This window comes from Triplophysa rosa, linkage group LG7 (genome assembly GCF_024868665.1).
Source record: "Triplophysa rosa linkage group LG7, Trosa_1v2, whole genome shotgun sequence".
In the NCBI taxonomy this organism is placed as follows: domain Eukaryota; kingdom Metazoa; phylum Chordata; class Actinopteri; order Cypriniformes; family Nemacheilidae; genus Triplophysa; species Triplophysa rosa.
This window is the reverse complement of record NC_079896.1, coordinates 26,012,899-26,028,039: the sequence shown is the minus strand read 5'-3', so window position 1 is coordinate 26,028,039 and position 15,141 is coordinate 26,012,899. Positions and strand designations below refer to the sequence as shown.

The 15,141-nt window shown below is 39.9% G+C and overlaps 2 protein-coding genes across 2 annotated transcripts; both read right to left on the bottom strand.

The window, feature by feature from the left end:
• Window positions 1-17: 17 nt before the first annotated feature.
• Window positions 18-3,756, bottom strand: rgn (regucalcin). The gene is made up of 7 exons (XM_057337626.1): window positions 3,625-3,756; window positions 2,553-2,718; window positions 2,289-2,471; window positions 1,852-2,067; window positions 1,644-1,775; window positions 1,321-1,475; window positions 18-1,242 (listed from the first exon to the last, which is right to left on the bottom strand). The coding sequence occupies exons 2-7, from the start codon at window positions 2,713-2,715 to the stop codon at window positions 1,192-1,194; spliced, it is 900 nt and encodes a 299-aa protein (XP_057193609.1). The 5' UTR covers window positions 2,716-2,718; window positions 3,625-3,756; the 3' UTR covers window positions 18-1,191.
• A 222-nt stretch (window positions 3,757-3,978) lies between these two features.
• On the bottom strand, window positions 3,979-13,246 carry vps16 (VPS16 core subunit of CORVET and HOPS complexes). Its single transcript, XM_057337619.1, has 22 exons — window positions 12,992-13,246; window positions 12,616-12,887; window positions 10,312-10,400; window positions 10,131-10,222; window positions 9,924-10,052; window positions 9,557-9,701; window positions 9,311-9,426; window positions 9,102-9,224; window positions 8,847-8,902; window positions 8,579-8,763; window positions 8,412-8,488; window positions 8,190-8,321; window positions 7,949-8,112; window positions 7,761-7,869; window positions 7,105-7,239; window positions 6,916-7,024; window positions 6,452-6,549; window positions 6,268-6,372; window positions 5,867-6,114; window positions 5,280-5,376; window positions 5,087-5,190; window positions 3,979-4,665 (listed from the first exon to the last, which is right to left on the bottom strand). The coding sequence occupies exons 2-22, from the start codon at window positions 12,663-12,665 to the stop codon at window positions 4,521-4,523; spliced, it is 2,508 nt and encodes an 835-aa protein (XP_057193602.1). The 5' UTR covers window positions 12,666-12,887; window positions 12,992-13,246; the 3' UTR covers window positions 3,979-4,520.
• Window positions 13,247-15,141: the final 1,895 nt, after the last annotated feature.

Sequence of the window (15,141 nt, the reverse complement as noted above, 5' to 3'; positions counted from 1 at the left end):
CCTCAGAGGAGGGCATGCTAAATCATAGTTTATTGATATTTTAGAAAGATTAATTTTCCACTTGGAAATAGGTCACAAATATAAATCACCATGTTCTGATGCAGTAAAAATATTACATTTAGCTTGATCCAAGAGTTTTGTTTTTTCAAACGTGTACATCAAGTGCTGTTTATTGCATTGGTTAAGTGCTGAGATGAATACCGAAACATCCTTATAAATCGAAATATCTTTATTTGGAGGTGTATGCTTTTATTACGAAAGTGCTACCATCTGTGAAAACATCTATATGATTAAAACTACACATTTTATAAAAGGTTCATTCAGTTTTTTCTTAGGTTATATTGAAGATTCACATTTCACACAAAAATAAATTCCACCCTTTCCCCCAACCTGGTTTCACAGAGCATCATTAAAGTCATAGATTATGTTCAGTCAACATGGGACCCCGTTTACTTAATGCACATTCCTGGTCTTATTGTGCACTATATATATATATATATATATAAATATATATATATATATGTTACTTCCAAATAATATTTGTTTAAAATATGATTTCCTTCTTTTTAGATTTCAGAAAGCCATCTATCATCTTTTAACCCTGTCCGCCTCAATCCTGGGATGTAACGCACACTTTTTATAACCCAAATACCTGATGGATTGTCTCAGCCTACATTTTCCACAGAATATCCTGTTTAACTTAGAAATATGTTACGTGTTGATTTTAACAGGACATTAAAAATAAAAAGCAGTAATTACAGTAAGCATCATTATCATTTTCTAGCACCATCATGAATAAACCTGGCATTATAACAGTGTCTGATCAGCTCACTTCAATATCTCTGATTAGCAGCAACACGTTGAGATCATTAATAAACATTCCATGTGTGGAATTCTGATCTCTATCAAATTCATCCCTGGCAATCATTTCTTAATACTTTAGTTCACAGAGTGTGGTTCATGTAAACAGGATTAGAAATGTGTACAACTGATTCACATGTATACATCACATCTTTTAAATCAGTTGTAGGCAAATATCTTCCAATGTCTAAAACCGTGAAATGATGATTTTCTTCTATCTTAAGTGTGAATTATAGAAATGATTGCACAGTTAGAACAGTGAGAAAAGAATCAATGTTTTTATGGCAAAACATTGTGATGGTTTATTAAACATCATGGTCTTCTTGATTTTCATCCAGTAAATGAGAATGATGGAATGCCCTTCACTCCTAAACCAGAAACCTGTGGTGAGAATAAAGGATATTATGTGTCAGGGATGATGTCACCTTATGTGTTCCGTCACCTTAAATATGATGCTACCTTAAACACGCAGCCAGCCTCAGGCTGTTTGGCCAGTGAATCTTCATCCATGCCTTTATACGCTGTGGTGACGTACAGATCAGTGTAATCCTTCCCACCGAAACAACACGAGGTGGTTTTCCCAACTGGCAGGTTCACTGTCTGCAGTCGGGTGCCTGAAAGAAGTCCATTAACTAGAAGTGTTGGCCAAAAGTCATTCAGATAAAGACTGCAGTTTTAAAGCCTTAATTCCAATAAAAGGTCTCAACATGTAATTTTAGCATGGTTTATTTTCCTCCAGCAACACATGTACACATGGCAAAGGCTTTGACAAGCTCACACACCTGTTTGTGGGTCAATGCGCAGAACTCTTCCTCCATTGTAGCAGGCGACCCACAGTTTGCCCTCTGTGTCTATGCACATCCCGTCTGGTATTCCTTCATCCGGCTCTACCTTGTAAACCGCTCTGCGGTTAGCTTAAATACACACACACATACTATAAATACACAGATTTTACCACACAGAATCAGTTCGATGCAAAAACAGACTCACACAGGCCTCCAGTCTGGATGTCGTAGTCAAAGGCCTCCACCATGTACGCCAGGCTGTCGATGTAGTAAAAGATGCGGTGATCCAGTGACCAGTCCAAACCGTTGGAGATGTCCACCTGGTCGAAATGATGAACGACAGAGCGGTCAGGATGAAGCGTGTACAGAGAGCCCTGTTTCCTCTCCACCACGGCCGGCCGCAGTTCTATTCCCATGGTACCTGGACACGACGGGGTAAACGTGGTTTTAATAAAAGACTGCAATACATCAATACTGTGTACACTAAACAGCAATACATAAGCATTTTTTATTGTATAGTGACCCAAACATTGATATAATATTGTATTTTATGTAGTTCTATACAGAAACCTTTCGTATTTCTTGTAAGCTAAACCTAGAGAAAGTAAATTATGACAGTAAATTATTCCGTTTTTTATATACCCGCAAAGAACCTTCCAGCTGGATCGACTTTTCCATCATTGAAGCGAGTGTTGGGCTTTTCCTTGTCCAGCTGAACGGCTGTTGTTATGGAGCGCTTGACCCAGTCAACAAACGCAAAGCGTGTTCCCTCCGCAATGACGTAACCGCCTGCCTTCCGCAGAACCACAGATCCTACAGGTTTCTCTGTGAAAATAAAAACACACAATGCCATTTTCACAGGAGCTTTTATCTCCTAAAACACAGACAAACTCTCTGATGTCTCACCTGTAGTGATACTCTCTATGTGACCTGTGAGAGAGCTCCACCGGCTGACCCTCTGACCCGTAATGTCAACGTAAACCAAAGACGAGTCCTTTTCCTCCCAGATGGGACTCTCGCCAATTTCATTCTTCTCTTTGATCACACACGCCACTTTTATGGACGACATGACCTGAGGAATAGAGTTTAATTTCATGTGATTACTGGGCCCTGAAAAACCGGTGCTTGCGTACAAAGTTCAAGTTTAAGGACAGTCCAAAGGTGTTTCAGCAGGGGTCTGAAAAAACACTGAAAATGTGTGACGGTGCATATATTTTGTAATGAAAAATACATGAAATAAAACGAAAGTAGATCACCTTCAGGTCTTCAGCCCTGCTGAAAAAAAATCAAATGGTCTTTATTACAAATATCATTATGAAATATCTTGAAACCATTATGATATTCCTTTTTGTAGTGTGTTTTGGGTTTCTATTTTTTATTAGCAGGGCGTGTTCGTCCATGATTTAATTGACACACAACTATCACCATCTGGTCAAAAAGTGTATAATGTTTGAAGTCCTTAAGTGTGACGAATAAACATCTGTATGTATTCATTATAATCTCAACCAACCGGTCTCGACCATTAACGTCGAAAGAATGCAAAAATTACACAAAAAGCATAATCACAACATCACGGGGGACTGCGCAAACCGATCGGCCTACAACATAAAATATCGCGCGAACGATTCGAAAGTCGTGCTTTTAAGTAGTTCTCGCGATACTTTGTGTCATGTACGCCGCGCAACAAGCGTCATTCGTGCATTTCAAAGGGGAAACAGGTTTCAATCACTAAGATTAATCGACTCTAAAATGTCGATTTTACAACGTTGTATTGACACACACCCCGTTTGAAGTTTAAAATAAATAACGCGACGAATCACAATTCAACAATTACACAACTACATGTTTTGTGTATATCAAACTTCGTGTTTACTGATATGTGGAGGCGTTGAGCTGCAAGATCATGTGACCGCACAAATGTCTGTAAAATCACCATAACAATGATCGAATACAAACGAAGACCTTTGCTTTATCATACCTTTGCACTTTCTCTGTGTGATCGCAGTCCTTACAAACTGTCTCCAACTTTGCAAACTTTTCGCCCTCTGAGCTACCACGTGACGTCTTCTGTACATACATGCGCGCGCACACGCAGCCAAATTAGCATTAGTTCATCACATATGAGGAGTTTGAACCCAGTTTCACTCAGTGTAACATACATTCTTCTGTAACCTCGACTTAATACAAGAAACCAACCATAGAGACAACATGGTTCAGTATGCAACCACAATTTAATTAAAATAACAGGGATTTAATAAAGCAGTAAGTCCCAAGAAGCTGTGGTTTAAAGTAAATAATATAAAAGATCTAAAGAGTAAGCACAACACAGAAATAAACTATAAACTTGCTGCTTTTATTTTAAATGAATGATTAATGACATTCCATATACCTAGAAATGTCTCATAAAATAAAAACACTGCAATGAACATGTAATAATGCTGATAAAAACATTATTCAAGTTGCAGTAATACTGGTGTGATATGACAGGTTAATAACAAAAGCTTCAAACACAGCTCAACCAATCAAAATCAAGGACCAGACCTATCAGATTTATTCTACATGTTTATATTCACAACTGCAGGACATCTTTACAAAACGGTAAAGGCAAAGGTATTAAATGTTTACGGTGCAGAGGATGATGGGAAGTGCTTCTCACTGAAGGCAAACGCTGACATGCAGACTTTCTCTCTGTGCACACACCCTTTCTATCAAACTCCATCCTTCTGTGTCAGCTCTTTTGTTTTGCAGACTTATCTATCCAAATGTTCCATTACGTCTGAAAGAAAATCACGTGAAGGCGATCGCGCAGGATGCTTTGGGTGCACATGGTTCAGTGTTGGTCAGTTCAGTTGATCAGGGTGGAAGTGGACGGGCTCACTTTTTGGCAGCGGTGGCTTTAGCCCGGTTTAGACGTTCCACCAAAATGACATCAGTTGTGGCCGAACAGCGTGACAGGACGGTAATGATCTCGGATTCGTTCCTTCTCTCGATAGCAGCTTCCGTGGCACTCTGCAGATCACTGGGTGAGAGAGAATAACACGCAGAGTGACTTTCAAACTATATTCACACCTACAAATTCACAAATTGCATCGCACTGATAGCAATGCTAGGTGCAAAAAATGATGCTAAAATTTTTTCACGTCACTTTTCTTAACCAGATGGTTTAAAAGTGTGAAATGTCATTTCCCCTCAGATTCCCGACAGGTGTTCTAGAGTAACCATGCGTAAATTCATCAACACAATAACAATTTTCTATTTAGGTTAACATCAAGAAAGTGTTGAAATACAGTTTGTTTTAATTGTAAAGAGTATATGTATTTTTCATCTTTTAAAACATGAACAAGAATTTACATATTTTTGTGTGTCCTATCTTTCTTCACAATAAATGCCACTTTAATTGATTTGTGACTATATTTGTGGAATATACTCCAAACTCTTACCCCACGGCGAGGTGAGCTTTGACCTTCTGCTCTGGTGTGACTCTAGAAACATATTTACTGGCTTCATGTTTGTTATGGTGTTTAATGCACACCTCCACAAATGGCTGTAATCACAACAACAGAAGAATGCGTTTTATTTCGTGATAAACAACAAGAGAACAATTCTACGACAGACACACAGGGCATCAGTTACCAGATATCCAATAGGAGACTTCTTGCTTTTGGCAAATTTCTCCAGCTCCTCCCAGTCCCCCTTCTCAGCCAGAGCCTTGAGCTTCAGCCACCAGAACCTGACGGCAAAAAACAAAAGACGATACGACTGTAGCAGCTCGCATGCCTAGAAGACATCTCAGCTTGGATGAAAGAGCATCACCTCCAGCTGAACCCTGCCAAGACAGAACTACTCGTGTTTCTGGCACACCCCACGCATACTTTCACACACCCATCAAGATCCCTGCGTTCAGCAAACCAGCGGCGTCTTGTATTGCCTTCTCATAAGGGCAGTAAATCAATTTCCCGCTCATTGTCCTTCAAAACTCCTTCCTGGTGGAACATTCTTCCTAACTCAGTCCGGTCAACCACATCTCTCACAACATTCACTACTAGATGATCATATCTAAACATATAACCTTTGGCTTCGAGCAAAGATCTTCAACCATCTTATTTACATAGAATTAAGTCCGGTTTGAAAGAAGTGTCAATTGTTCCCTTTAATTTAAGAAAGAAAGGTGTGGAACGAACAATTGAGATAAAAAGAATCACACAGGCAGAGCTGTTAACCTTTTATCAGAAACCCTGAAGTCCTTGTAGAGCTGCTCGGCATGTTTGTGTAGCCCCACGGACAGCAGCGCCGTGATGGTGTCGTGAAGAGAAAATCCCACCAGCGGCTCGCTCTTCTCTTCCTCCAGCTTCCTTTGGAACCTCAGGAGACGCATTTCTTCCTCAGTGGCCTTAGCAGCGAATTCATTCTTGGCTTTGTAGAACTCGTCCACGGCACTTTGCAGGAGAGAAACCCTGGCCTCCAGTCTCTGTAAACACACATAAAGGTGGGACGCTGAGATCCTACTGCCAAGACCCTTGCTTGAAATCTCAATGAAACCAGATGTGGATGACACGCTCAATGATGGGAACGGTGTCAACGTGAGACCAAAAAGGACGAAGATTCAAAAGCAGCTGCTAACCGGCTCTTTATAGCTGGCCTTTACATAGTAGTTGCCGAGTTCTTGGTGATCATCATCTTGATTGAAGAGATCCTTCAGTGTGTCCAGCTCCTGATGTTTACAGAACTGAAACAAACACCAAAAAGAGAGATTGGATTGATCCTCTGCTGGTTTATTACCTTACTTGACGTCAGAGCGTGTGTACCTGTCTGTAGAGGCTCAGAGCCACAGGCTGGTTCCTCAACATCATGAAGAAGTCTCCTCTGTTCAGTTCGTTCTTCAGATACATGACCACTGTGTACACTAGCATACAGGAACAACAGTTCCAATCACAGGATTATAGTGTGTGTTTTTAATGCCTATGGCTATGAGTAGATGAGGGAATTTAGGATGTGTGTTGAATGTATGCTTAGGTTAGATGTTGGATCAGTTTAGACAAAAAACAATATACCCCAAAAAATATCAAGTGACACTAGATTTTGTTGCAATGCATTCTGGGATTGCATTATTTGTGTTTTTATAATTGATGTGGATCATGATATGCAACCTTGACCAAGAAGTAATATTACATAATTTGGCGTGGCACCCCTTTCATGTTGGGGGCCGTCTACATGTCGACTAGGTGGGCACATTACTAGGTTTCAGAACATATAGTATGTTTGTGTGTACCGAGATCTGTGTCTCCACTTTCAATGGCTTTGCTCAAAGCCAGAGGACTCTTCTTCATTTTTAACAACAGTGGGACCTGCTCACCAGAGCGTGGCTCATACTCCAACAACTAGAATGACAGAGAGAGAGACTGATAATGGTACGAGAGTTGATAATTCAGTGTTAGAATCATCATGTGGTCTCGTGCACCTTAATGGCCAGCTCAGTGCGTCCGCTCTCGTATGCTTTAGTGGCGATTTCGGAGTAGGAGATTCCAGAAGCGTCAGCAAGCCTCATGTTCACAGTTCTCGCTATGACCTCATCTGACTCCTCCCTCTGCTGGACCTACACAAACACGTAGATTATATGTGAACATTAGGGATGTATCGACTCACCATGAGCCGATTGTCATTTGAATCGCAATACATGTTTTGAACAACAGGGGCCGCTGTGGTTACTGCAAACTTGGAATACGCTGAAAATTTTTTCTTGTTTATTTTAAAGAGAATTTTGTATTATTCATTTTTTATTTGATTTGGAAATTGTTTTAAAATGGCAGTATTTGATATAAAATATATTGTTTTACAAAGAAACGTGCAGCATTTGAGAAATAATAAGGGCAGTTGTTCATTTCGAATTTGTCTCAACTCATTTTGCGAAAATAAATCGTGAATCGTGCATTGCATCGTGAGTGAATGGTTACATCCCTAGTTAACAAGATGATGCTTATGCCAATAATAATTCTCTCTTATTTACACACGTTTATTTTCTGCTGACATAACGGTTTGTGACGTAACATGCTAATGAAAGTAAACTTTTCATGCAAATGCAAAACTATTGCAGTACAGTAAAACACACAAACACACCTTGTAGCAGGCCCAGTGTTTGAGTACCCGACTCACTCCTTGATATTCTGGAGTCTTTAAATAGCGGCAAACCTCAATGGCTAAGGGATACAGCTTACGATGCACCAGTCTGAGTGAAAGAAAACAAATCTGCTTTGGTTAAATGTCACAAAACACAACACCTCACTGCAGAAAAGAGCCCTTCTTACCTGTCAATCAGCACCTGTATGGTCATCTGTTTGAACTGAGTGTGAGTGAGCGGCATGCCGACGGTGTAATCTCGCACCGCGTTCAACACCCGCAGGTCCCGACACATGCTGACGAAAAGCTCAGGAGGAAAATTGCTCAGGAAACACTTTCCGAACGAAGCGGCCTGGAGAGAGAGAATGAAGACATGAAGCTGTGTTTGCTGCCAGCTCTTCAGTAAGCGTGGTGAAACGTGTGTCTTACCCTCAGGAGAGTTTTCTGTGTCTCAGGTTCGTACTCGTGACCGGCTGCCTCCACGCACTGCTTCACCGCCTCGGCCAACAGATTCTGCTCTTTAATCTCTCTCAGATACTCATCTGCCTTCTGACTCTCTTTCTGCACAAACCAAACAAAAACAAAGAAACTTTTCCTTTGCTATATAACGCTTGCCATGGCGAGGGGTCTGGCGTATCGTGTGTGTCTTACCTCATATTCCTTATGCGCCTCCAGGAGTAATGCTCCAGGAGCCATTGAAGCTATCTTAAAGATCTCCTCACAGGCAACTGCAGAGGATTATGGGAAGAACAAAGAATTAATGGGCTGACCAGTATGGTTTACCATTCTGTATTGATTTCTCCAAACGTTCTTCTAACCCGGGACCTCCTGCAGAAGCTCGTGGTGTGTTTCATTGATGATCCTGACCCCGTCCATCTCCGGCACCAAAACAGAGTCGCTGTCCAGGAGGTACTGAATCGTCTCTTTACACTCGCCTACCACTAGTAGGAGCCTGTCCCACATGATCACTACCGACGACTGCTGACTCTTGGGTCGACGGCACCTGCAGGAAAAATATTCCTTGATAACCAATTCAAACATATTGTGTAGAATAATAAACGTAAAAAACGTAAAACGGCTTCATGCCAGGCCATCTGCTTTGGGGGAGTTCTGATGCTGGTGTCCACCTCGCTGACTTTCTCCTGCAAAATACATGAAAGACCTGATGCTACAACAGTGTTAAAGTAACAGTTAATCAATACATTTAAGAAAAGAGCCTGGTCTAGAAGTTCGATATTATTACAACTGCAGAATTCACCGATTCATGCATTCCCTGTCAATCCAACTCTTCCTGGTAACACAATGATGTTTAATGGTACTGTTATAGCAGGTTTCTCTCACCTTTAGGTTCGACGTGCCCATCCACACATGACCCGAGTCTGTGAGGAGAGCCAGATATTTATAACTGAATGAAACACACATGTGCAGTACGCTGGATGCTTGTGGAGAAAGACCTGGAGGAGTCTGACACACACACAAAACATAATACATTCGCTTGTTTAATAAGTCTAAAGTCTATTTATGTTGTTGTGTGTACGAATGGTCAGTACCACAGGCGTGCAGGATGTATTATCAAGGATGAAGAGATGAGATCCATTAGCAACCAGCACTTTACTTTGCCTGTCCTGACTCAGGACCGCCCAGCATGTGGGCGCCCCGTCTAGACCTGAAGTAAAATCACAACAACAACAAAAACCTTTAGGCTCGGAGAACTGGAGAAACTATAACTTACAGTGAAATCTTTCAGACCTGACCCATGTGGGTTGACATGAAAGCACAAAGCATGGATAGTTTACCGGGTACTTCAGGTAACCTCCTCAGTTTTATGTCATCGATGTTTGTGGCCAGAGTGAACCGCAAAGCACCGGTTAATATAGCGACTCCAGTCCCATATGGCGAATGGAAAATCTTGGTCTCCATCACCTGACTCTGAGAAACTTCCTTTGAGAGCATGAGAGGATCAGTGCTTTAGGTCAGTGTTTAAACACAAATACAGTATGTCATTTCTGAACAACTAGCATCATCAAACCAAAAAGCCAAATCTGCCATTGGTCAGGCAAACAAAAATCCCACCCCAAACTCAAAGCCAAAGTTGTCAAGGTAATGCAACACACTCGTAAAGTATTTTAGCATGGATGTATTCTTTTAAAGCAGTGTTCTCACATTGCCCATGCTGAAGTGTCTCTTAAAGCCTCCCAACAGATCATAGACAAGAACAGTGCCATCCTCCTGAACGCACAGAAGATCATCAGACACCGTCCATCCTAACTGCTTCACCAATCCACTCTTCCACTAAAAGCAACAGAGAGATACAGCATAAATGCTCCGTGATAGCATCGGCATTCTTCGTTCTTCAATGTGTGCTCTTACTGGAAAACTGGCCATGGGTACTCCGGAGGACGAGTAGATCTCTAACTGTGGCCTGGTACTGGGTGAGCGCCGTTGGAACCCCTTTAAGAGAGCTGAGAGAGAAAGATAGCTGTCATTTGATTTAAACACTACAAAGAAAACCTCTACAACATTCCGCTGGTCTGATCTACCCCAAACTCACCGATGGGACCCCCATACGGAGCAGCTGCGATCAGACATTCTCTCAAACCCTCCTTTAATGTCCAGCTCATGTCAAACAACTCGACCTTTCTGTTTCAGATAAGAGAACAAAGAGGAAGCTGTTGAAACACAGTACCATCTGCTATTGACTACTGCACAAAATCATATATAATTGTAAAATATCTTTATAGATAAGCACAGTTAATGATTTCATCTGCGACAACCCTGATAATTTATCATTTTTTATCACATAGTTTTCTTGTGGTATATGCAGAGGTGGACGAAGTACACAACTTCCTTACTTGAGTGAAAGTACAGATACTACTGGTCAAATATTACTCCACTACAAGTAAAAGTTGTAAAGACAGATTCTTACTTAAGTAAAAGTACAGAAGTACGTGCTTTTAAAAGTACTCAAGTATTAAAAGTACATTTCCTTTATGTCAGTTTTGCATTGTTTTATTGTCGATTACCTTATGCCTCTGAAGCAACCTACTGAATACACAGAGTAGCTCACAGTATCAGTTGTATTAAAGGAGTAGTTCACTTCAAAATTTGAATGAAGTCAATGGGGGCAAATTTTGCAGTGAGCAACTCCTTTAAGAGCTTTATATGTTTAGCACATGTATGTTTAGTTTAGATATAATCCCGTATGATCAGTTAGCCTAATTATCCTCATTAGCCCCCTAGGCCTATATGTATTTATGAGCAGTGTTCTTTTATTTTGTATATTCCCTTTACCAGTTTTAGCAGCTATTTACCAGTAAGTAGTAAGGTTCTTGTAAATAGTAAAGTGTAGAAGCCATGTGTTTGTTGGATTTATTACCATTTGTATCACCATAATTTAACTACAAACATAAACTATAGCTAGTATAATGAAACTATGGTATGTTTAGTTGCTGTGGTTTTACTGAAGATTATTAATTGGAGTATGGTTCCTATATAGAGAAAATGGTAAATTTGTGGATACTGTGGTTTTACTGCAAATACCATCCATGCTGAAAAAAACAATGAATTTTTGAATTAGAATGAGATTTTTAAATTAAATTCCTGTTTGTAGCGTGTTTTGGGTTTTATTCCAATGGGATTTACCATCCCACCAATAGAATCCATCACATACAAGTAGACAACAAGTATCCATAGTACAACTCCCATTATAACCATTAAATCCATTACATTTTATGTTGTATTTTGGGCAGGGTTCTATAGTTTTTATATCAACAGGAATACTTCAACTATAGTTACTTCAGTAAAAACATCATTCATTTTCCAAATCGCTTTAAATGATACAGCAGCAGATCAGAAGTTAACACGCACGCGTAGCTCAAGGTGTGTGTGACGTTTATTTACCGTTTAGCCGTTATGCCGATCATTTTCATGACAATGTTTCAACGATCTTTCACTGATCGTAACCCACAGATGATTACACCACACTTTAACATCTGCCTTTTTCATCTTTTAATGTTCTATTTGCCTTTTCAGAGCGCTATCAACGATGTAGCAGCGCCTACGTTTACATTAGTTTAGCGGGGAAGATCCCAGAGTTGCCAGATTTGCGTTAAAAAAATCTGCCAAATGGCCATTCAAAGCTTGCCGGAAAACCGCGAGCTTAGAAAAACTGAAATACTTGGCAACAGTAAAAGGTCCTGGCAGATCGCAAGCCAGATAAATTGCGCACACAGGAAACCCCGCTGCATAGAAACCATTTTCTACTTTTGGACCTTTTTATAAATGTAGTGGAGTAAAAAGTATGATATTTGACTTTCAAATGTAGTAAAGTTAAAGTACAAGTACTCAGAAAAAATAATACTCAAGTAAAGTACAGATACTCAAAAAGTGTACTTAAGTACAGTACTCAGGCAAATTTACTTCGTTACTGTCCACCACTGGGTATATGCATTAGGGTCATAGTTAGCACAAATAAAAACATGGCAACGTCTCATTACCCACGTTCATACAGTATCACTATAACTTGATATAAAACAAACTGAGGAAAACAAGTGTAACCTTTCAGAAATACACTCAGAAACTAACTGCAAAAATTGAGGTTTCCTCGTTTAACTTAAAGACACCAGTTAAAATGTCATCATGGTAAATGTCCACAAGGAAACACATATGCAGTCATGCTGCTCTCCTGAAACGCATGACAGCCGTCACATGACTCAAACAGATTCATATAGACCATGTTCCGGCCAACAGTTTTATCAGTTTCACAAAGTGAGCACGTGTTTTTTTGTAGGTTGATGTTGTCATAAATTTACATTCTGCACATTTCGTAAACACAATTGCTGAAGACGTTATTTACCTGTAAAACGCCTCTCCTAGAGGGTTCCAGTTTGCCGTGACAAACGCCATGTCCTCTTCTCTCGATGAAATGACGGAAGGTACTTAAATATATGAAATCCCCTAGTTAACGTTGCATTATTATCATTATGTGTAATGTTTTATTGTATTGTTTATTTCAGACACCCTTCCTCGTCGCTTCCTATAAAGTCTTCTTCAGCCTCAGTGGTGGTGTTGCTTAGAGAGCAGCGCCTGTGGTGCGCCCTCTGGTGTTTTGGTGGCGGCGCAACGATCCTAAAGTAACCAATTAGCCACAAAAGCAGAATAAAAACAACTTTAGATTTAGAACAAATTTCAGAGACAAAAAAGCGACATTCCTAGCGACTTTTTGTACAAACCTCAGCTTCTTTCTGTAGATTGTAGTGCACGTAGTTTTAATAATTCGCGTTCAGATTTTATACTCGCTCCGTTGTCTAACAACAGAAACAGAAAATATGTAAACGATAACATGTTGATTAGGATCAGGCTGCATTACAACAAAGTATGTGAGCAAAAAACACCAGGCCAAAAAACACGTAAAAAGCCGACGCTGTGCAGCGTTCTAGAGTCCTCGGATTTCGGATATTTCCCACCTCAACCCGGAAATTATTTCTGGAACTGCGCTTTTAATGTTAATAAATACTTTTACTATTTTAAAAGATCATTACCAGCAATATTTTAAACTTACAAAATACATCATATTATTACGAAATCCAGAGATTACTTCCTGGTTTGAGGTGGGGAATATCACAAATCCGAGGTATCTTGAACGCGGCAATGGACCAAGTAGGCAGAAAACGCGATGGCGTCATGAATATGTTAATTAGCGTAAAAATAAAGACTTTCACGCAGTTTATAGCAAAAATAAATAAATCACGCTCGCCACTTTTATTTTAAGCACTTGGCATGACAACATTGGTGAGAAGTAGCATGAAACCTAGGAGCTAAAACCGAGCGGGCCTCAAGCAACGGACGCTCAGGTAAGGTGGGTGTGCTGCATTACCTTCAGTGTTGCCAGATTGGGTGGACAATTTCTAGCCCAAAGGCTCAATAAAACCCGCCCACTCCAACAAAACCCATCCCAAATTTTAACTGCCAAAATTATGTGATAGAAATGTATTGCAATGTCAATCAACGATGATAATGACCATTTTATCTCCTTATTATTATCTCCGGTCTAACCAGTTCAAAAGAAGCCCAATTGATCTGGCAACACCGATTACCTTCTGATGTAACTACTGACGTTGTATTTTAAACCTAGTTGCTTTTACACACCTTCAGTCTCACTTTGAGGAGTAAATCTCCATCAAAATCGCTGCTAAAACAGTGCGAAGAGTGTTACATGAAGGTTTTAAGCCGCTGGGTTGTTACATGACATCTGTTACTTTTCTCATCGCTGGTATTGATAGACAAATCTAAGAAATTTGCGATTACTGGATTAGTAATGTATAATTATTTCACAGTCGTTGCTGTTGCATCACTGAGTTTGTATTTTGGTAACCAGTAATTGCAATTATGGAAATCTGAAAAGTGTTTAATGAAAGTTCACCACCTGGAGGAAGTTAACTTTGTCCATCAACAGTTATTTATTTGACTACCACATGGTGTCGCTGCTTACCCACGTGTCGCATCCATTCACAGCTGCCTGAGACAGACCTGTGTGTGTGGACACCTGTTGTGACTGCGATCCATTATTGTAGACGGAATAATTATTCGCATGGGTTGGCTAGGTAAAGGCTGGAGCAAACATAGTATTAGTCAGTGTCTTAGCTGTTGTGTTTGTGTCGTTGTGCCTGGATGTCTTTAAAATGTCACCTCATTCCTGTAGATTGTAACAGGCTGAAATCAGGATCTTTTGTGGTGGGAGATAACTGTTGAGCTTCTCAAAATCGCATCATTGTTAAGATCACAATAGCAGTCCTGCTATAATTATACTTGTCTTGTGTGGGGTTTAGAGTTCACCATTTAGCTGTCAATCAGATGAGAACACTGGGTGTCCTTTTTCATAAAAGAATGCCAAATAAGTGGATAAAAAGCTTCGTAAACAAGAAAACGTTTAATTGTAATAATACATTTTATTTTCATTAATGTATCAGTTTTTGTTAATCGATTGGTTCTTGATTGAATTTACAGTATTAGATTGACTTAAGAGTTAGGATATATCATGATTTGAGTCAAAAAGATGCAAGCGTATTGTGTGAAACTGTTTAACGGGCTCACACTTTAAAACAATTCACAATGTGCAAGTCATTGTTTTTTTATTAACCACATTTCAAAAGCAATGATAACAGCTGGAACTGGTGGGATGAATTCATTTCGTTTTTATGATAATGCAGAAGTGTGAGGTTCTGTAGCAAATCACTGTTAAATGCTTGGCTCAGAGAACCCTGAGACTGTAACTGTGAGCAACAGAAAGTCTTTACATTTTTTGAAATATGTATGCTGTGAAATAATGTCGTAAAAATGTGAACAACACAAATGTTGTATGGAGAGAAATGTTAGAAGAATA